The sequence below is a fragment of the Calypte anna genome, chromosome 7 (assembly GCF_003957555.1).
Source record: "Calypte anna isolate BGI_N300 chromosome 7, bCalAnn1_v1.p, whole genome shotgun sequence".
Lineage (NCBI taxonomy): Eukaryota > Metazoa > Chordata > Aves > Apodiformes > Trochilidae > Calypte > Calypte anna.
Window position 1 is genome coordinate 21,939,874 of NC_044253.1, and position 22,058 is coordinate 21,961,931.

Here is a 22,058-nt window from a genome sequence, read left to right on the forward strand (position 1 = left end):
AAAAACAGTCTTTCAACTGAAAACAGCTTTGCAGCAGCATTGTACATACCTTCACACCTATTTTCTCAGTGTCACAAACTGGCTGCAATTTCAACATCTTGTAATAAGTCATGCCTATTCATTTACTTTTCAAAAATAGATGCTTCTCATTCCCACCCCTCCCAAGAAAACAGATGTGAATTCCCATCTCCTTTTCATCTTCTATTATTAATTTGATTTTCAGTTTTCCCTACAGCACAACCCCCATCCCTCAGCATCCTAACTCAACTTGCTTTTATCTCTGTATGAGAGGAAACTTTAATAAAGATGTTCAAATTTCTTAGGCACTGGCCTTGTTCATTTCTGTCTAAGCTAAACTTCCTAAAGTATTTAAATTAAACTGTCCCTGCTGGTTGATGAGCTGTGCAAGTCTTTCAGACAGGAAACTCAACGAGTTAATGATTTCTACTCTGGTTTGCCCCCCAAAACTTAAGTGTGCATTTAGGCATTTTCATCATGTAATAAATTACAAGGTAACAAAAGATATTGAACAGAATGGCACCTTGAAATACATGTGAACACCAACGCTGAAGACAAGGCTGTCAACTAGTTCAAGTAATTCTAAATCAGATCTTGAGTTTCTGAGGAAAACAACTATTTCAGACAAGTCTCAGAGCAGGAACTCACAGTGCTGAATAAATAAGCGCACCAGGAAAATTATTAAAAATAGAGCTATAGAAACTTTTTTCCTACAAGAAACACGATATACTGTATTTCTGAGTGATCCTACACATTATTCTAAGCCAATTATTTCAAAATCTGACTTATGAATGTACTTAAGTCAGAGCTACCACAACACATATTCTGCATCAAAGAACAGTTACTTACCCCTACATTAACTGCAGTTCTTTGAGATGTGTTGTCTACAGATTCTCACTATTTCAGTTACTTACCCCTACATTAACTGCAGTTCTTTGAGATGTGTTGTCTACAGATTCTCACTATTTCAGATTCTTATGGACAGTAATGCCTGCTGCAGCATGACCTTATTTTTTTCTTTTTTCTCATAGTTGAAAATATAAAAGAGCATAACTAGAAAGGGGGAAGAAGAGCTGATCATGTTCCATACAGAAGAAATCGGGAACTGCAGAAATAGGTAATAAAGGCAGGAGGATAAAGATAATTCTGTGAGGACTGTGGATAGGTATTGCTACATAAAAGAGTATTAAACTGCTGCTAGGGTCAAACAACGATTATCAGCAGTAATTCAGGAAGGCAGAAATGTTCAGTAAGTATTTCTGTTTGGTACTCAAGTAAAACCAAATAATGGTTTTATCACTAGATAAGAATGAAAAGCTTCCCACAGATAGTAAGTCAAGAAGATATAAAAATAGCTACTGAACTAAACAATAAACCAACAGACTAGGATATTTTTCATTCAATATTTCTAGGAGAAGGCTGGAGAGCTCTCTGCAGTTTTAATGCTGCAAGTCTTGGATAATGTGAGTGTTCCAGTGAGTAAGAAACAAGCTAGCACTGTGATAGTACTGTGATAGTACTGAAAAAGGGTAAACAAAGACTCAAAGAAGCAGGGAAAGAATTGATGCTACTCAAAATATGACTATGAGAACAATTAGATTCACAAGTAATTTTTTTTAAATCAATGATGACACACCGTTGTTGATTCAATATACTTGAGAGCTCTGCACAGCAAGTGATCTATTAGGATAGAGTAAAACAATTTGATTAAGAAAATCAAAGTACAAAACATCCGTGGAATGCATGCATTAAAACGTGGCATAAAATTTAAATGCAAACTGAAAACTAGCACTTCTGTATGATACATACTGAGAACATGTCACTGACAATGTGTATTTTTTCTCCCTTTCGTCCCTAAAAATTACTGCCTTTTGAAAAAACAGGTCTTCTCTAATCAGTGAAAGACATCTACAATTCAGCCTTATCTTCAAGGAGGCAATCACAACTAGGATCCTGGTGAGCATTCCTAGAATTATGAAAAGACTGCCATTGTCCTTGGTAGAAACTTCAAATGCTTTTTATGAGCCAGATGCACTGAGAAGTTAGCTTGAGAGCCCAGAAACAAAGTATGTGATACTGCCAGGAGGTTCAAAAGGCAAGAAAACTGCACAGAACCTGAAACAATGGACCTAAAGTGCTGAGATTACACAAAGAGAGAAGATGAATTTCCAGTCTTCTTTTTAAATTGAATCAGTATTGGAAATAAAATCTCTTGCCTCCTTCACTTTATGAATACTTGCTATGCATCCCCACAGATGTAAGAGACTTTTCCTTTTGCTTCAGGAGTATCTTGTAAAGAGGGCATTTGAAAAAGGAAAAAGGAATGAGTACCTGGAAACTCGATAATATATTCTTCTGTGAAAGTCCTGAAGAAACCTGAGTGTAAGTCAGCTCAACCTCGCGAATCTCTATCAGACACTAAGTATACATGTCAGAATATTCACTTAAGGGTAACACATGTGCAACAAAATTGCACCTCACAGGGTGCAAGAAAATGACTAAGACTGAGCTGTTTCGGAACACAGAGCAGAAAAGCATAAAAAGTACACAGAGTAAGGATGAAAAAGTCTATCTTTTTAAGAATTTGACAAAAAAATGCAAAACTATTCCACAGCACTACATACTGCATTAAAAAACTAATGATACTAAAGTTATGCAAACTTCCTTACATGTGAAGTGAGATAATTTACTATATGCTTTTATAAGCAAAATTGTTCAACACACACAAGCATGATGGCCTAATTCTTCCACAATTTACCTTCCTTTGAAAAACGGTGAGAAAACAAGGAACATAATTTAAGCATGTTGAGAGCAAACTATTTGTTTACACAAGATCAGTACATAAATAGCTCCAATTCCTGCCATAACTTGAATTTGTCAGATTTCCCAATTTAATTTTTCATATTGAAAATAAAACAGTGGGGAACTTTTTTTTTTTTTAGCTATTTTGATTATACAGCTCATAAAGTAAATGTCTCAAATGTACGTAGAATAGCCCAAAGCAGATGTTGTCAGATGAAAATACTCAACATCATTGCTTCAGTTTACTTTGTGAATTTTATAAGATTTTTTTTTAATAATCAGATTCAACACCATGTCCTTCTCTCAAAAGACTGGTATACAGAATGCCTTAAAAGGAAAAACTGCATAAACGAAAATAAACCAAAAATGGTTAAAAACTGGAGCTTATATGATGAAAACCTGAGTTGTGAACACCAGATGAAGCTTTATAGAAATTCTAGATGCCAGAAGAAAGCTGTGCTCTAAGTAGCATTCTGCATTACTGGAAGCATTAAAGCATTGCAACAACTATCCCTGGAAATAAAACTGTAAATACCCCACTTCAGTTTTGTTTGGGGGCTGAGACTGTTTTACCTAACAGGTGTTATACCAAAGCCTCACAAGATACCAGCAGACAAAAGATAACTTGTTGCTTGGCCAATAATTTATCTTGAAAATGGTCTACCAATTTTTTGGCCAAATTTAGAATAACTAAATTACTTCAGCATGATAAACACTGCAGGTTCTGGCAGGAATGGAATGAAGTCCCCACCACAAATAGCCAACCACTCCCACTCTGTCAGCGGGTACAGGGTGAGCAGCAGGCATGACTGTAAAGTTCAATGGCAGGAGGCAAGTAAGTCCATAAGTAGCTGTGTATATTCCTGCAGAGGAGGAGCTGAAAAGAATGACATAGAAATTAAGACCCCAGTTTTGCAGAAGCACTTTGAGTCAACTCTTGAAAAGAATCCTTTTGATTTTATTCCAACTGTAGGCCAACCTGAAAAACTATTATTTTTAAAGAAATTAATCTTCTATCTGAGTGTATCTGGGAAAGGCCTTTCTCAAGCCAGTGCTACTTGCTTTCAGGTCACTTGCTGGTTTCTTCAGATGCTACTGGAGCAGCCAAAAGTATCAAAAAAAACACCAAAAAAACCACCAACCCAAAACTGCATCCAGCATCTTATAAAAAATTAAGCCTGGTAAAATTGCCTTTTTTCAGGAACCAAACCATTGAAAACTATGATTTTGTAAATTAATTATTAGCTGAGACACCATTACAATTAGATTTTGATTAACATTGTTAAGTCATTGTGTCTGCACAATGGCTTTATGGAAAAAAAAAAAAAAAAAAGCAGGATCTTAAAAATTCTTTCAAGCTGACAAAACTTACAGGATAAAAAACATGAAAACCAAGCTGGTACATTTCAGTCCCCTGTATTTTTCCAGAAGGAATGTGGATCTATATTAAATGTTTGAAGAAGAAATATATAAACATGCTAACATAAATACCTCTCCTGAACAGTTAAGTTGCTGAAGAGTAATGTGATCTGTGAGCATAATAGCTCTTTTTGTTACATACAACGCAGTACTTTATTACAAACTGCCAACAAATAGAGCAGACTACTAGAGAGCCTTCTTATATTTAACCTCCTCTCAAGACCAGAAGACCAAAGCCAGGTGAGAAGGGTATCTCTTTGCAAGTGTTTAACATGGAGATATTATTTTATAGTGCTTTTTGTTTTGAGAAGCAATGCTGAAGAAAGTTTCAGCTACGACTAACCAACATCCTTCCTTTCTCAACTGCAAGACAGCGCTAAGCACAATGAGGAGGACTATGAGCTCTAATAAACATTCTAAGGAAAACAAAGGTCAGCCAACACTTTTCTGAAGAAGTACAGTGCAATGAAAGCTTCTGTGCATGTATGCCTGGTAACGTGGACATTTTGCTAGAAGCATAATTACTGGACATTTTTTAAAGAGAACTGTACATTTACTGGACAAAGCCACTAGCTTTGTATTAGGGTTGTGAAGGCTTTCCATTATGTAAACAACATGTAAGACCTAGGTAAAGACATTTTTTTCTCTTGAACATTCATAAGAACAGCAAAGATGTCCTCTGCTGCTTACCTGAGAAGCAAGGCTTAGAAGAACACCTCTCACACAACAGACTGGAGCTACCAAAATCTTAAATCTAACCCACAGCTTTCATAGCCGTACCACTGACAGAGCTATCTATATTACTTACACTTACCAAACATCTCTCACTCAAGATTAGGAATATTTTCTTTGTATTTTTGCATCAGTTAGAAAAGGTTTGCTATACACAAACAGAAAATACACCCCAACTGTATTTGTTATGGAAGGAAATGGATTATACTGAATGAGGGAAGAAAATAGAGGGAACACCTTATCTTGTACCAGAGCTTGTTGGTAGTTTAAAGAAAATAAGAATCAAGGAGCCTCTCACCCTTTAGCTTTAACTTCTCTCATTCTGCTCTCCCTTCCTCATGCCTTCCTCTTTCAGTGTAAAACTAAACTGTTTTTTCACATTTGCAGACCAGAAGAGCAATATATTTTGACTGCAAAAATATTTTTTATAATTTCACTATCTACTTTTAAGCACATATTTATTCTTCAACCTGCAGAGATAGTGCCGTAACATGTTGGAAGGGGTTATAAATGAGGAGAGTAGGAACATGACTGAAAAACACTATATCAGACAACATCAATATAGACAAAATGACAGATGCATATGGAAAAGACACTGAAGGTCAATCAAGATAATTCAGTCTGATTCTGTTAGAAGCAGTTTCATATTGATCGTTACTTTGGAAAATCGAGTTTCTTGTAACATAAAGGAATGACAAATTAAATTCTCCCCAAATTTAAGGGATGGCAGTTTTAATATCTTCCAGTCCATTTACTATTCCTAGACAAGTAGGAAAATGTCACTATAAATCTCCATGCTATCTTTACTATAACCAGGTGTTTATAGCTATTCACTTCAAGCAATAGTTTCTTCTATTCATCTACTGCTTCTGCCTATTTAATCACACTCCTTAGACTTAACTCTCTTCCCTCCTCATGTGAAATTCCTCACAGAAAAATACAGTCAAGAAATGTTTGATGGAACTCACTTGCATTTCATTATGAATCACAACTTAAATAGTCTCAAGGACTGTAAACAGACAAACTAATATACAGAGCACAGAACAGGATGAACTTTTTTCATTTGACTTTTTATTTCATTTCCTCCTTTACCTTTCTGTATTCCCTCTCAAGTTCTGCTAAATTACTACACAAGCAATAACATTAGTTACATGATACCCTATATGAAACAGTAATCTCATAAATATAGAATCATAAAATAATTTGGGTTGGAAGGAATCTCTAAAGGTTATCTAGTCCAACCCCCCTGCAGTAAGCAGGGACAGCCTCAACTATATCAGGTTGCTCAGAGCCTCATCAAGCCTCCCCTTGAATATTTCCAGAGATGAGGCCTCAACTACTTCCCTGGGCAATTGTTCCATTGTTCTACTGCCCTCATGGTAAAGAATTTTTTCCTAACATCCCATCTGAATCCACTCTCCTCCAATTCAAAGCCACTACCCCTCATTGTGTCACTACAGTCCCTTGCAAACAGTCCATCTCCATCCCAGCCTTTCTGTAATCCCCCTTCAGATACTGGAAGGTCACTATTAGGTCTCCTCAGAGCCTTCTTTTCACCAGGCTGAACAACCCTCAGCCTGTCTTCAGAGGAGAGTTGTTCCAGCCCCTTGATCATTTTTGTGGCCCTCCTCTGGACCTGAGGGCTCCAGAGCTGGATGCAATACTCCAGGTGAGGTCCTACCAGCGCAAAGTGGCATACTCACCTCTCTCAATCTGCTGGCCACACCTCTTTTGATGCAGCCCAGGATGTGGCTGGCCTTCTGGGCTGCAAGCAAGTACTGCTGGCTCATGTCCAGCTTTTGTCCTTTTCTGCAGGTCTGCTTTATAACACCTCATCCCCAAGCCTGTACTTAATAGTGCAGATTGTTCTGACCCAGATGCAGGACCCTATACTTGGTCTTGTTGAACCTCCTGAGGTTCACCTGGGCTGACCTCTCCAGTTTGTCCAGGTCCTTCTGGATGACATCTCATCCCTCTGGCATACTGACAGCACCACTCTGCTTGGTGTCATCTGCAACCTTGCTGATGGTGCACTCAATCCTACTGTCTATATCGCTGATAAAAATATTAAAGTGTCCCCAGTACAGAACCTTGAGGGACACCACTTGTCACTTGTCTCCATTTGGACTTTGAGCCACCAACCACCAACCTCTGGATGCAACCACCCAGCCAGTTCCTTATCCCCTGAACAGTCCGCCCATCAATTCCATATCTCTCCAATTTGGTGAGTAGGATATTGTGGGGGACTGTGTCAAAGGTCTTGCAGAAGTTCAGACTGTCTTCCTCATTGTACTTCATATTAGCCATGGGACCCTTTTTCCAAGAGTTAGATTCTGACATCTGAGTGTAACTGTATTTATCAATTAGTGGCATGATGCATGCTTTTTGTTACTGGTATCTATACCTACTGTCCTCATAAGTAACAAGGTATGATGGAGACAACCAAGACTTCCTGTGATCACCGACAAATTTAAGAATCAGGATCACACTGAGAGCAAATGCTGTGAGCAGAACACTCATCTGTGAGGTGCTGCTGCCAACAAGCCAAACAAGAGTAGGCCTATCAAGGTCTGGGTAACTTTGCCATGGTAAATCCAGAATATAGAAGTCATTTCCAAAACAAAAAGAACAAGAAAAACATCCCAACTTATAAGTTTAAATTTTAGATTCCAAAGGGACAGCAAACTTTCTTACACAGTCTATACCAGTATCTATAGCTATAAAAGCATATATATATATGAGTAGGCTTTTGAAACAAGCCCAATTCAGCAGCTCCACTAAGCACTTTTTACTTCACATTTTCTACTTGTCACATGCTTAAATAGAGATACAACACAAAACATTTATGTTTTACTTAACATTTATGCTTCAGTATCTTAATGAACAAAAGCCTAAAATCACATGATTATAGCAAATGGCAATTCCCAAGCTGTTTTGTGCAGCAGTTCCCTCAGATATTACCACTCAGCTCTGCAGCTCGTAACTAGCCCAGGTAAAACCCCACAACGAGAACTTTAAATGGCTTCTGGTACAGAAAATTGTCTGGAACTTCAGTAATCTCTTATTCTTTCTTTTAGGTAGCTACATCCTGGAATTTGGAATGCACTTTATCAAATTTACCAAAAATAAGCAGGCATGTTTATTTTTTCTCATATTAAGTAATACCTGCTTTAAGAAAATTGCCTCTCCTCTCTGCTCACAGAGAAATTTATCACTTACAATTACACGTTATGAAACATAATGCTAATAAGTAGTACTGGAAATTCACATGCATTCTTAAACACAGTCTCCATTTTGATATTTACATGCTTATTTCACTTCTGCTTACATAAGTCCTGGAACATTGTACTTACACTGATATTATATCAGTGGGAAACAAATTTAACAAAACAGTGGATCAATAACAGCACCTCAGGGGTCTGAAAATTTTCAGGGGAAAAAAATGGTATCAACAGAAAAATCTGTATTTTCCAAGAAAACTTCATCTATTCAGGACTGAGAAGAACGGGGTATGCCAATGACACTTAGAAGAGTGGTAGGTGATAGATTTCCCCCTCCACAATTTAGTATGCAGATCTTCTGCATGGTTGAGACTCATCAATAAACGTTGTCTTAGAAGTGCTGTTACCTAAAATGACCAGTTGGGAGTTACGGGAGCTTATACTTAAAGAAGTGAGGTGGGACTGTACCATTACAGCATTTGTTTCAAGCAAAACAGTGTTTTCAAATAAAATTTATCATCACTATGTTTTTATCCCACTGCATTTTGCAAGCTTCCACAACAAGACAATAATGTTATGTTTATCACCATTCAAACCAACCACATGCAGTAATTTAAAAACACTTTTCTGCAAAAAGAATAAAATAAATACCTGCAGGACTGCCAGCATTTTCTCCTTGATGCAGCTGAATACCAGCAGAATCTATAGAGTTTACTGTAACTGTCTGTAGATTTGGCAATTGAGCAGTGCTTAGACTAACTGGAGTTGATGTCAACGCCCCACCTGCTGCAACTTGGCCAAGAGTGAGAGTCTGCACAGGGGTTAGAGTTATTTGTTGACCAGGTGCATTTTGAATTTGCAAGTTCTGCAAGTTCTGAACTCCTTGCACTTGAAATGTCTGCCATGTTATCTGCCCAGAAGGGGTCACTGTTTGTGCCTGAATTAAAAAAGTCCCAGGATTCAGCTGCAGTTGAAGATTTTGAAGAGCCTGTTGAGATATACTTTGACTTGCTTGCACACCATGGATTGTCTGTTGCGCAATACCTTGTACAATCTGGGCTTGACTGGTTGGCTGCTGAGACTCTTGAAGCTGTATGTGTTGTACAATTGGCTGTGCTGTGGAGACCTGAATATTCTGAGCCTGCGTGTCATCAGAGACTGACGTCTGGATGTAATTTCCCTGAAGATCAGAACTGTGAACCTGACCACTAGTTGTGGTCAAGTTGTTTGCATTTTGTTCCAATATACTTGAACTGTCTATGGTAACGGGCAATTGTGATGAAGATGATGTTGGCACAAATAAGTCATTATCAGTGGCGGTTTCTGTAATTTCAGGAGAAACTTGCTCACCAGTCCGTTCAGAATTATCTGAACTATCCATGGCCTGTCCAGTATTTATCAAGTGCCCATCTGCATTAATGCCTGCTGTCATGGTTTGAGAACCACTTCCAAGTCCCAGAGAATCTAGATCAACACTATTTATGGGTACAAAAGTAATATTTCCTGGCAGTCCAAGAGGGACGTTAGCAACTACTTGTGCTTGGCCAGGAAAAGACGAACCACCAATTGCAACTCCCTGAACCTGGACTTGGCCAGACTGTGATAAAATATTCTGAATATTAGTCGAAGGTGTTCCAGATGCAATGATGGTTTGATTAGAGCCGGGAATGATCTGAATTTGACCAGTTTCTTGATTTATACTGCTATTATCAGAAGAGGCTGCAAAGCCAAGCTGAACCTGTTGACCATCCGCTGTCTGGATCTGGGGTATTACTTGGTACTGTACGTTGGACACAGTACCATTCGACGAATCTGATCCTGGTGCAACAGAAAAGATTTGTTGATTTTGCAAACTCTGAATAGGAAGAACATACTGCCCACTTGAAGTTACTGTGGCAGCACCTGGAATCTGTACTATATTACCAGCTTCATCCTTTATAGTGGTAGGAGCTGCAGACAAGACCTCCCATCTATTTGGGGTTCCTGTTAATTGCACAGAAGCCAAATCTCCTGTCTGAATAAAAAGAAAAAAAAGAACAAAAAATGAAATTAACACAAGAGACATACAGACATATGCTAGAACATCCATACAATTCAATACTAGAGATTGATACACAACTGGAAAACATGCAAGTGCAGCCTATATGAACAGCAACTGGATTAGAAATACAAAATACAGATTTTATAAGTAAGGGAATGCCTAGGTCAGGACAACCAACCTGTGGTTCATAAGCTGCATGTGGCTTGCAAGCAGGTCAAATGCAACTCCTGTGCCAGGGCTATGTCAAGTGATAGCAGCATGGCTATTCTGGTGTAGGGGCTGCTGGGTCAACCAAATCCTTGGCTGTGGGAAGAAAGGAGCTGGCAGGGGCTGCTGGAGCTGTCACCACCAGGCTACCCTGGGACTCTGCAGTCTCCCTTACCTGGCCTGGTACCTATTGCTAAGAAATGGATAAACTGCCATGCAGCCAGTGTCACCTGGCTCTATCTCCTGGAGCACCACTGCCTTTTGACTCCAAGTTTATATGGCACAGATGTGCATGTTGTGACTTTCACTGCTAAGGAGTGTTAAGAGGTGACTTAGTCACATGGTTGAACAGACTAGATAGCCTCAGTCTAAGTTACAAAGTCCTAGTATTTATAAGCTTGTATGAGTTATTGTTTCACTAGATAATAAGGCCTCTACAATAAGGATTTTTACATTGAAATCACAGTTGGATTAGTCATAGGTATCTGTTGGGAAGGATTAAAAACAAAATTAAAAATCTATCTTCATTAAGTTGGAACAATAGAAAAGATCAGTGTTTCAGAACAGGGCCCCCCAATGGTGAAAGATTAAAGAACTTAAGGACTGATGTATGCTTTTGTTTCTTACTCAGTAAAGAAAAGGTAAATGGCACTTACCTGCCTTTACCAAAGCAAGCTTTTTCAGAACAGAGTATTAAGAACCAAATTTAACATCCTGCAGCACTTAGCACACATTTGTGTAGTCAACCAACTTGTATTGTAAATAATCATCAATCTAAAAGAGTTGTAGTGATGTTTCTCCTTATCTGCTTTACAGCACTACAGTAAACCAATGGAATCCATTGATATTTAGCAGTAGGTAACTTGTCTTACAACTTGTTCAGCTCTGTGAAACAAATTTTGTCTCCTGGGCTAAGTCCACAGGACATAAAGAAAAGCTCTATCCTGCCCTTCTGCACTGATCCTGTGATCACTCCTGGTAGGGAAGTTACCAGAGCACATCACAGCTTCCTTCTGATGCTGCACTCTGACTTCCTTTAAAATAAAACCCGGGTATGCAAAATACAGCACACAACTTATTCTTCTCTAACATAGCATTAAGACTTAGCCAGCCTGCATCTGCATCCTGCAGCATGCATCTGAGTGAATTTAGTCCACAGTGCAGGCTAGGACTTTGCTAGTTTCACTTCCTTGTCTTATTAAGAGCTGCTACACTATAAAGTGCTTAAATGTGCAAGAAATATACTCAATATAAGCTTAAGTACTTATTTAAAAAATAGTTTTGTGTGCTTGTCAAGCAATAAGAAAACACACCTCTTTGTTCTAAATTCCTGAAGAGATGTACAAATAACTATTGCAAATAACAGAATTATAACCTTCTTTTGCCTCAAGGATATATATAATTTTTCAGGGACTTTTTTATCCCCATATTCTTTTTTATCTCCCATATTCTTATCCCCGAACAGATACAGCATCACCAGAACAGAATTAATTTTAAGGAGTAATGCTAATTCCATTTTATTTTTTCTTTTCCTCTTAAAATTATTAGCCTTTCATTTAACGAAAACATTTAAATCCTTTAGTCTTTAAGTTTATAATTTATGGGTTAGAAGAAAAATTGTGGAATATTCCATACTGCATATCTTATTTAGAAAATGCAAAATGTCATTTGCCTCTGCTGCCACATTATAGGTACCAGTTGCTGAAATGTTGCTAGTAAAGTTCATAACTACTCAGTTCACTACCATATAAATACTTATTAACTGAAGGCTTTACAAAGTTATCAAAAGACCCATAAAAATCATAGGCAAGTATCAGAAATTACCAAAAGCAAAAAAAAAAAGTTGTATGTTCAATGTGCATCATTATAAAAAAATGTATGGTATAATATGCTGATACTGTTAGAACAAGAGAGAAACCTGTGTAGATGTGGCACTTCAGGAAATGCCATAGCAGGCATGGTGGTTTACTTCTGGTTTGACAGCTGGACACAGTTACCTTAAAGGTCCTTTCCAACCATGACAATTCTGTGATTCTGTGAACCATTGCAAGTGTGATGTAATTGCTAACTGAATTAAGACTATGTACAAGCAAATGCTGAATGTTTAGGCTGTAACTAGACTGACCCATTATGCAATAAATAGTATGTCTATGTCTACTTATATGTAATATAAATTACAATCCTCCACAGAAATAGCTCAAAGAGAACCTGTCTTACTTCATGATACATAAGTGACCTATGTTATTCTTCTCCCCAAACATATGTTGATTGCCTTTTTCCTTCTCATGTTGGGCACGTACCTCTCCTCACCTTTTCATGACCTAGTCAAACCTTTCTTCACATCCTGCTCTTTAAGGGTTTTAGCTCAATAGGGCTACTCTGAGTAGATGCACTTGTCAGTCCATGGAGAAAATCAGGGTAGTCATGCATATGGATCTAAAGTTATTGCTAGACATAATACATAAAATGCCTGTTATTCATATGTTGCTCTTACAGCTGGCTATATCAGACACTACCAGATGAATCATGAGGAGGGAGGGGCAAAAAGAGGGTGAGGCTTTCTGGAAACTATCTGGCAGCTATCAAAATTACTAGTATTAAAGCATAAAAAAACCCTGTGTGGCAAAAGAGTATTTAAGGATCATCTCTAACCTCAACTGGATATCAACCTGTTTTCTCAAAGCCTGCTGAGCTAGTAGGACATTTTTTGGACTCCTTTTTCTACTAAAAAGTGTAGTAACTTATCATTACATCCTCAAGACATTAAGCATTGTAACTCAAAGTTCTACCACTGATGTATGAGCAGCAACATCTACAGTCTACCTGCACAGTGATCTTTACCAGCACAGTCCTAACAGGCCAGAGTCTGTTTACTGTCTCAGCCATCTGTGAGAAACACTCATTGGCAGAGATAGAGCAACAGTTCTTTTATTTATCCACTGATAAGAGCAGTTATTTAGACGCTGCTCCTTTAAGAGAAGGCTGAATGGTTGCAGGAAAGAGGAAGGGGCAAAGATCCGAGGAAAGTTCAGCATTACCTCTACTTGGCCCAGGAGTAGAGAACAGGAAGCAAAGGGGAGCTCGCTGGAATCAGTGTCAGAAACCAAGAGTCTAGGCAAAAAGTGTAGCTGGCACAAGGCACAGGAAGAATTAAAATCAAATGATATGTCCACTTGATGAAAGGTCAAGTACCACCAAGAAGTGAAAGCAACAACCACTGCTGATTCTTTACCAAGCATTGTATGGTTTCCAGTGGATAAAATAAAGAGAGGATGAAATTTTCAGCACTGAAGAATGAGGGCTCACAATAAATAAAAGTTTAACTGCTTCTTCAAATTGTTTAGAGAAAATTAAAACAGGAGTAAATCAAATGTGGAAGGACACAAGATAAACACATAAAGATAAAATAAAACTGATCTAAACTATGTTGAGAGACAGGACTTGTGTTGAAAAAAAAAAACCAACATAACAGTCTTCACTAAAGTAAAACCAGAAAGGGCAGAAACATCCTACTAAGAACTGGTACATGTTGTAGACACCTGCATTTCCACATGTCAGTTGTGATCAACTGGACACATGCCACTAGCATTCAGTATTTTATTGCTAAAGAACTACCATTTATCTGTGCCAGTCTACTGTGGACTGCTTTTTGCTGCACTTTTCAGAGAGTCACTTTTGCCCCATTTAGTACTGGAGCAAAAGGATCAGCAAAATGAGCAGATGTGGACAGATAATGAGTCACGAGCTCTGAAACATTTTTAAAAAATAACACATACCTAATGAACAAGATTGGCCACTGCCTCATTCAAATTGTTGTTTTATGAAAGAGTTAGGGCTATAATGCACGAGATTAATAGCATGTGTTTACCAAGCTACAGTAAACTGAATGTGCATTCTTAGGTCATTACAAATACGATAAAATGCACTTACTTCAACTCTTTCATTAAGGTATGAGCTAATACATTCTATCTTGTATTTGCCATAGGTTAAAAACATGTTCAACATCAGTCACTGTGGTTCAGCTGACACAAAGCTGCTTGTTAAGGGACATTAATTCTGTTCCATGTTTCAGACCTCTGCCAATGAAGCCACTCCATTCAGAGAAATACCTTTGCCCAAATCAAAAGTTTAGCAAATCAAAGAATGTTTCAGGGAAAGAAAAAAAATCATCTGGGGCTGCTTAAAATGTTATTTTAAAAGACAATTTCAATCTGGTAAAACATAGTTAACACTTGATTGTGTCTCATTTAAGAAACATCTACATCTTTTAGCTTGAGATGGGACAACTAGATCCAAAGTGTCAGCAGCTTCTTTTTCATCAGCAAAACTTCAGAACCTATCTAAATTAAGACAGTACAATATCCCTGCCATTAGTAGAAACAAGAAAGCTGCAGTATTAAGGAATGAGACATGCAAACAAGGAAGCATTTTTAACCAGATTGTAAGTAACTTCACTTGTTTATTAATTATTCATCTATGTATATATATTAATTTCTATATAACTGCAGACCAAACCACAATTTTTCACGAAATGGCTCATTTTCCTGGTATCTTTAACTCAAGCAAATGTTCAATTGCAGAAAGCTCTACCAAAGGCCTCAATTTGATCTTTGGAATTGCAATGGGACAAATAACCTTGAAAATAACCGGTGGGGGGTGGGGAAATAACCTTAAAATAACCTTGAAGGAAGGAAAAAAAAAAAACCCAACATATTTTCATTAAGTTCTGCAAAGCACTGACACTCAACTCTGAAGTTCAAGATATGCCTAACCAGTCTTATAACACTCCAACCTTTATTTGTAAAAGATACAAAAAATGCTTTGTCTACAGCAGAGAAACTATAATCATCTTCCCCATATTGCTAATTACTAACCTCTCCAAATGTTTTCCACAATGTTTCTTTGCTTGGTAAGCAATACAAATAAATCATTCCTTCCTGCTTGCTATTTTTTTTTAATGACTGAAGAATTAGCCTGCAATGCACTAGATGCAACTACATACCACAATTGGGGCAGTCATCTCTGACAGCTCCCATTCTCTGGCAGCTGTCAGAGCCAACAGCTTTCTCAGCCAGCATGCCACTTCTCTCAATTCACCCGCCTCCCAGTTCTCCCTCCCTGCACTCCCATCAGCCTTCCACAGTATCCTCACACTCTCCAGCCATGCCCAACACAACCATAAGAATAGCCCTTGCACTGTGCTAGTTCAAAAGTGTCTTTAGCTTTGTGCTGCAATAAAGTAAGAGAACATAAATAACTGTTTATCATCTCAACTTTGTAGCTTCTTAAACAACCATCTGATCAGGTAACAACCACACAACTGACCACCAAACACTTTGTTAAGTTTTACAATGTTTCCTCTCCTTGCTTTCTCCCCTATGCATGATTCTGCCACCTTCCGCTTTGCTTTGCTTTTTTACCTAAATACTAAAACATTTGTCAATGTTTAAACTGGAATTAAACTAATGAATTTAACTAAATGAACAAGGATCCTAAATATGAAAGCTTAAAGCAGAATCATAGTCAACGATAAACAGTGAAAAAGCAAGATTCAAACTAAAACTTCTTAGCCCTTTAATTCCCAAGAGATGGAAAGACATCCAGAGACATCAAAACACATGAGCTGTCGTTCTAGGTCAGGCACTTACAAACCAGCAAGGCTTTCATGCATACCAGCAGGCAGTAATATTTGAGGGGAAGTTTCCACAGCAAGCATTTGAACCAAGCATGGATGCAGCAGTATGGCAACTGAGGAGAAGATTCTCAGGTAAGGAAGCCACAAACTCAAGGCCACCTACACTAAAAACAAACACCAGCAGGCAAAACACAAAGCACTGGTATCAGATGATCACTGGAATAAACCAGTGTCAAAGCCTAAGTTTGAGAGGCTGCAGTCTCCATCAATACACAAAGATGAGATTAGCAGTAATGCCTGATAGCATTCTGTCACCTGAAAGTTAATATAACTCTAACCAGAATCTGAGGCCAAGCTGAAAACCTCGTGGACTTGAGACAGCCTGCCCAGTTCATTGACAGTATGGAAGGGAGAAGAAGGTAGAGTTTAGTTCTGTCACCATTCTTCACTTCTACTCCATACCAAGCAGTTGCCATGTTCATTAGTCTTTTTATTTCCATACTAATCCTTTCAGTGGCATAAAAGTAGCATCCACTGGAATAATTTCAATTGCAAAGGACATCTGAAGGTCACTTGGTCCAAGTCCTGGGCTCAAAGCACGTGAAACGAGATCACAGCAAACACAATCACATTTGCCCCAGCTCTTCCTCCAAATCCCAGACATGCAATATTCTCTGCATTTCCATGGGAGTTTTGTTGCTGCTGTTGCTTTTAAATCATACTCCTGATCTCTTGGGAGCAGCTGCAGCATACCATTTCAGCCAGGAAAACACTGCAATAATAGCCTCGCATACTGGCTCCAGGCCTGCCAGTTCCTACCAAGTGAGTGTCAATAAAACATTAACAAAATAACCCCTAAAACACAGCACCACTATCCTCATATATGCAAGCTCTTAAAATGCTTCTAAAAAGAAACTGCTAGTTTAACTTCTACTGCCCATTTATATGGCTTGAGAGTTCTACCAGACATTCAGCAGCCAGAACTGCAGTACGGGCACACAAGAAACCGGGAAAGCTCTGCCTCCCCATCACTACATTGGCACCACCACTAACACACAGATGTCAACATAACAAATTCCTCCACACTCATGGGAAAGGGATGAACATCACAAACCCCAGGAAGAGAATATGTGTGTGTCCATGCACAAAGACTTTGTTTTCCAGATGAGTTATAAAGTACCTACTATTTAAACCTTTTTAGCCCCTCCTTCTTTCTTCTACTCTCCTTCGCCTGCCCAATAAATTACAATTACAGGAAAAAAAAAATTATTGCACTAATACTCTTTCAGCATTCTGTTTTTCACAAGGAATGTATTTCCCAGACATTAATCTTTCCTCTGCTTTTATTAAGGTCATCTTAATTAACTCCAGTGTCTAGTTCAGCTACTGTATCTCCTCCAACTTATATGTAATTCCCACACAAAATATTCTTCACTGAATACCTATGTTGTAGGAGTGTAAAAACTACCAGAATGCTATAACCTAACTCACAGAAGATATGTACGAGGGGGTCTATCTGCATATATGAAAAGTAGTGAGCGATTTTATATTCATATTTAGTTTTAACTAAAATTTTAGCTTGTCTTTAATTGCTTTTGCCTTGCCTTAAAAAGCCCTCTCATTCATAAATGTAACAACAGATGAATTTAATAGAAATAAATTATTACTATTTCAAAACCGCTTTGCTCATTTTGAGTTACCAGGAACCATTTGTCCTGTACTAGCACTCTAGTACCTCATCAGACCTTGCACTACTCATGCTGAGCGACCAGCCCATCCTCAAGATGCACAATTCCAGCTTTAAAATGCAAACAACCTTAAAGTGACTATAGGAAAGCAGGCTACCATTTAAGCATCATTCATTTTTCAGTGTGTACTCCACTTTTCTGCACTGCATGCATCTGGTATTATGAAACAGATTTTAGAGATATCAGGCACTTTATGTCTAGAAAGATTTTTAAAAGTGTACTGCTTGAGGATATAAACAGGCTCAGCAAAAATGACACCTGAAAGGTGTCTCTATATCAAGAATCTTAATATATTTCCAAGCTCTATCACAAGTCTACAACCTGCTGCATGACCTCAGACAACTACTTTGCTGCAGCTTCCTTTTAAGTAAAGTAAGCGGAAATGTGCGGATGAGAAGTACTTTAGAGTGCAGTACTTGAGCATTTGTGAACTTAACATTATCATTAACATTCAGACACTTGCAAAAACTTGCCAAAGCCACTTCATCCATCAGTACAACGATTTGCAGTCAAGGTTGTTGTACAGCAAATTTAAAAAACAAGACTTTCTTTAAAACCAAGGAGCTCCTTTTGTTTTAAAAGCCATTTCATACAAAAAAACCAAAACAAAAAAACCAAAACAAAAAAGGGTTGCTATTTCCCAAGAATTAAGGCAAAAAAACCTAAGGCCATTCTAAAAGGTATTTTAGAACTCCCTTTTAATCTACCGATATTTTTAGATATTAGTTATTTGAAAATACCCCATATTTTTTAACTTTATAAGCATTTGTCAAGGAGTTTAACCAGACCAATTAAGAAACATACAAGTTTCCATTAGGCTTTTTTTATAGACATGGTTAAACTAGCTCCAACATGAATATATATTTCTAGCCTGCAAGATCCATCTCATCACACAAGGTCCCAAGGTCACCAAGGCTCCTTTCAGTGCCGGTAGCGCAAGAGAGATAAGGACAGAAATTCAGTTTGCAATACGAGGGACTGCATGATAAATGCATCTAGAAAAAAGCGCGTCGATACAGGAAGCATGCAGCCTTCCACCACCGCGTTCGCTTCTAAACAGCCATTTTACTTCTAACTACATCCTTCCTTACAGCCAGCCTTCATTTTGTGTTCCTGGCCGGGTGCGCGGTTCCAGGCTGACAGCTAAGGAAAGGATGCCGGGGGTGCTTTCAGGTGGAGGTGAGATGCCTCCCGGCCTCGCCGGGTGCCGAGCGAGCCGCTCCGGTGCCAGGGCCGGGGAGGTTGGTTTCCCGCCTCCCCCCCGATTTTGAAAGTAAATGAAGGCGCCGCTCCCAATGGCGGGGGAGGGGGGAGCGAGGCTCCCTGCTCCTCCCCGGAGTCCGGCTCCTCCTGGAGAGGCAGGGGAGCCCGGGGACCCCTCTCCTGGCAGGTCGGCCCTGCTATCGTCCCTCCCCCCGGGCGGGCAGTGCCGTGTGTCCCGTCCCTCCCCCCGGGCGGGCGGGCTGGCTGTGCTGTCTCTCCCCCCGGCAGGCCGTGCGAGAGCGGCGGGGCGGGCACTCACCGCTCCGGCAGAGTGAGAGGCGGCGGCGGCGGCGGCGGCCTCATCCTCCTCCGGCGACGGCGGGCCGATCTTGCTGCAGGTGGCCGCCAGCAGAGCGAGCGGTGACGGCTGAGCGTCCTACCCACAATGGGCGGGTTCAGGGAGAGAAAGTGGGTGGCGGTTAGTGCGGGACAGCGACCGGGCTCCTCGCAGACGCGCACACAGGAAGCGGCGGCGGCGGCACCGGCTCCCGCACCCGCTCACAACGTGTCACCCGGGGGAGGGGGGGAAGGGGCCCGGCCGGGCCTGTGCTTACCTGGGTGGCGGCCGCCCCGGCGGAGGCCGAGGCGGCGCCGTTGCCGTGCTGGAGATACTCGCTGTGGCTGCTGCTGTCCACGTCCAAGGCAGCCATTTCCTCTTGTTTCACGGGCTTCTCGGGAGCTGCGGGCAGAGCGGGGAGGGGGAGGGGAGAGTCACTGACGGGAGCGATCACCCCCCTCCCTCTCCCTCCCTCCCTCTCCCCCCCCCCTAACCCCAGCGCTCCCCCCGCCCTCCCGCACGGAGCCCTCCTCCTCCTCCTCCTCCTCCTCCCCGTGCTGCTGCCCCTGCCCCTCTTCTCCCTCCTCCCCCTGCTCCTCCTGCTGCTGCTCTCAGTGCCGCTCTCGCCTCGCTCGCACACGGACGCTTCGGGGCCGAAGCGGGGAAGCGCAGGGCCGGAGCAGGAGGAGGGAGCCCCGCGGGGCGGCTCGGTCGGTGCGTACGTACCGGTCATGGTGTGAGTGCGAGCGGCCGGCTGGCTGGCTGGCTGGGCGGGAGGCAGGCAGGCGGGCTGGCTCGCACACAGGCCCTGCTGGCTGGGGCTAGGCGGCTGCCGCCGGGGACATGCTTATTGTGCTCACGGGCTGAAGCGGCGGCGGCGGCCCGAGCCTACTCCGGGGTTTTTTTTCCTATTTTGATTGACGGTGCGGGAAAGCCGAAAGGTGGGGCTTGCAGCGGGAGAGGGGGCCCGGCCGACACCGCCGCCCGCCCGCCCGCCTGCCAGCCCGGAACTCCCGCCTACTCCCGCGCGCGCGCGCTCATTGGCTGGGCCTCGCCGCCGCCGCCCCTCGCATTGGCCGCGCGGCCTGCCAGTCACCCGCCAGGGGCGGGGGGGGCGCCCCATGCCGAGGCGGCTTCCTGTTTGCCAGGGCTTGTGCGAGGAACAATGAGCGGGACCCGCCGGGAGCCCGCGGCCTAACGCAGCCCGGGCCCGGGCAGACCCCGCGCCGCGGGGAGCAGCCCCGCCGCCGCGATTCCCCCTCCGGGGCGACACGGGTCACCCGGCGGGCCTACCCGCCCGATTGCGCCGCGGGGGTCGGCGCAGAGGCAGCACAGCTGTGCGACGGCTGCCCCCCGGCCCCCTCCCCCGCCGCGTTTGGCGGCGCGGTGCGCCTGTGCCCGGGAGGCGCCGGGCTGGAGCCGCGCTCGTTTGAAATCGCCTTGGCGGGGGTGTCACTCACGGCAGGCGACAGCCGCTGCTGCGGGGCGGCGGCCGAGCTTTGTCCCGGCCGGCGCTAAAATGTCGGCGCGCCGTCCCCAGGGGAACCGGCCCGCCCGTGCGGGCCCTGCCCGGCGGCGGCCCCGCACCAGCGCCGGGACCCGGGAGCTCGCCCGGCAGGCAGCCTCCCTCCTGCGGGACGAGGGGTCCGGCCCGGGTCAGCTCCGGCGTCTGGCCGCGGCGGCGCGGCCCCGGGAGCCAGAGCGCAATGTCCGGGCCGCCGGTGTTGCATAAGCGTGCTGGCCCGGCGGGCTCGCACCTGGCTGACCCGGGCGGGCTGAATCTAAAAAGAGCCTTTGCCTTTTCTGTAGACTGCAACCCATGGAGGGTAAGGCTTGAGTCAGATGTTAACACGCCACGTCCTTCCGACAGGGGTGTCGTGGGTATCAGCGTGCTCCGCTCGGAGTGAGGGAGCCAAACCCGGCACCCATGACAGCAGATTTTATTTTAGTCGTGTTGAGGAGAATGAAAAAAAATTCCCCTCGGCGTTAGTTTGCTGCTGGGTCCCTGACGTTATGCAACACAAAGGAAACTAGGAGCTCTTGGGATTGCTACACCAAGGCAGGAAATACGTTTGAAGCATTATATAAGTATGTGATGATACAGAAATGATTATTAGTGGGGCCTGTTTCTCTGTGACACCATGGAGCTCCTGAAGTGTTCCTGTAAAGGGGAACAGCTTCAGTGTGGCCTTTCCTCAGGTCCAAATGCAGTCAGTCACAGGGTGACAGGACAGTGTGTAGGCTGAAGCAGTGATTTTGACCCTTACCTTTTAGACTCTCCTGATAAAGAGTTTTTCTTAGTTACCTTTCACGTGGTGTTCCGGGGAGCCTGCATGAGGGTGCAAAACATTAGATGAGCACTCAAACCTACTTTCCTGTTACAATCTTTAATGTAATTATCACTAAGATTTACCTAGGAGATACAGTGAGCATAGTCTCCTTTATAGTTGTGCTGAGAATTTGAAATCACAGGCTACCCAGATGAGTACATGGAGAAGTTGGTAACTAGGAAACCCAGAAACACGGTCAGAATTTTCAACAGCCTCTCAGCAGAGATTGAACGGTACTTTTTAATCAGCACTATGACCTTGCACTATAACTACCCAGGCTTAGCCTAGAAACTATTACAGAGCAGAAAAGAATGCACTGAGAAGATGTGAAGTTAATAGCAGGAAGTTATGATGGAGGAAGACTG

General features: G+C 42.0%; 1 protein-coding gene across 2 annotated transcripts in view; it reads right to left on the minus strand.

The window, feature by feature from the left end:
• Positions 1 to 20,376, minus strand: part of SP3 (Sp3 transcription factor) — a 36,403-nt gene extending 16,027 nt beyond the window's left edge. Inside the window, exons 1-5 of one of the 2 annotated variants that reach the window (XM_030454119.1) lie at positions 20,090 to 20,349; positions 19,641 to 19,765; positions 19,346 to 19,462; positions 10,116 to 10,206; positions 8,844 to 10,010 (exon numbers count right to left, since the gene is read on the minus strand). In XM_030454119.1, coding sequence (XP_030309979.1) covers positions 8,844 to 10,010; positions 10,116 to 10,206; positions 19,346 to 19,462; positions 19,641 to 19,765; positions 20,090 to 20,096 — 1,507 coding nt within the window. In that variant the 5' untranslated portion in view covers positions 20,097 to 20,349. Of the gene's footprint in view, positions 1 to 8,843; positions 10,207 to 19,345; positions 19,463 to 19,640; positions 19,766 to 20,089 lie in introns of both variants that reach the window. The other variant, XM_030454118.1, reaches the window with a different exon arrangement.
• Positions 20,377 to 22,058: the final 1,682 nt, after the last annotated feature.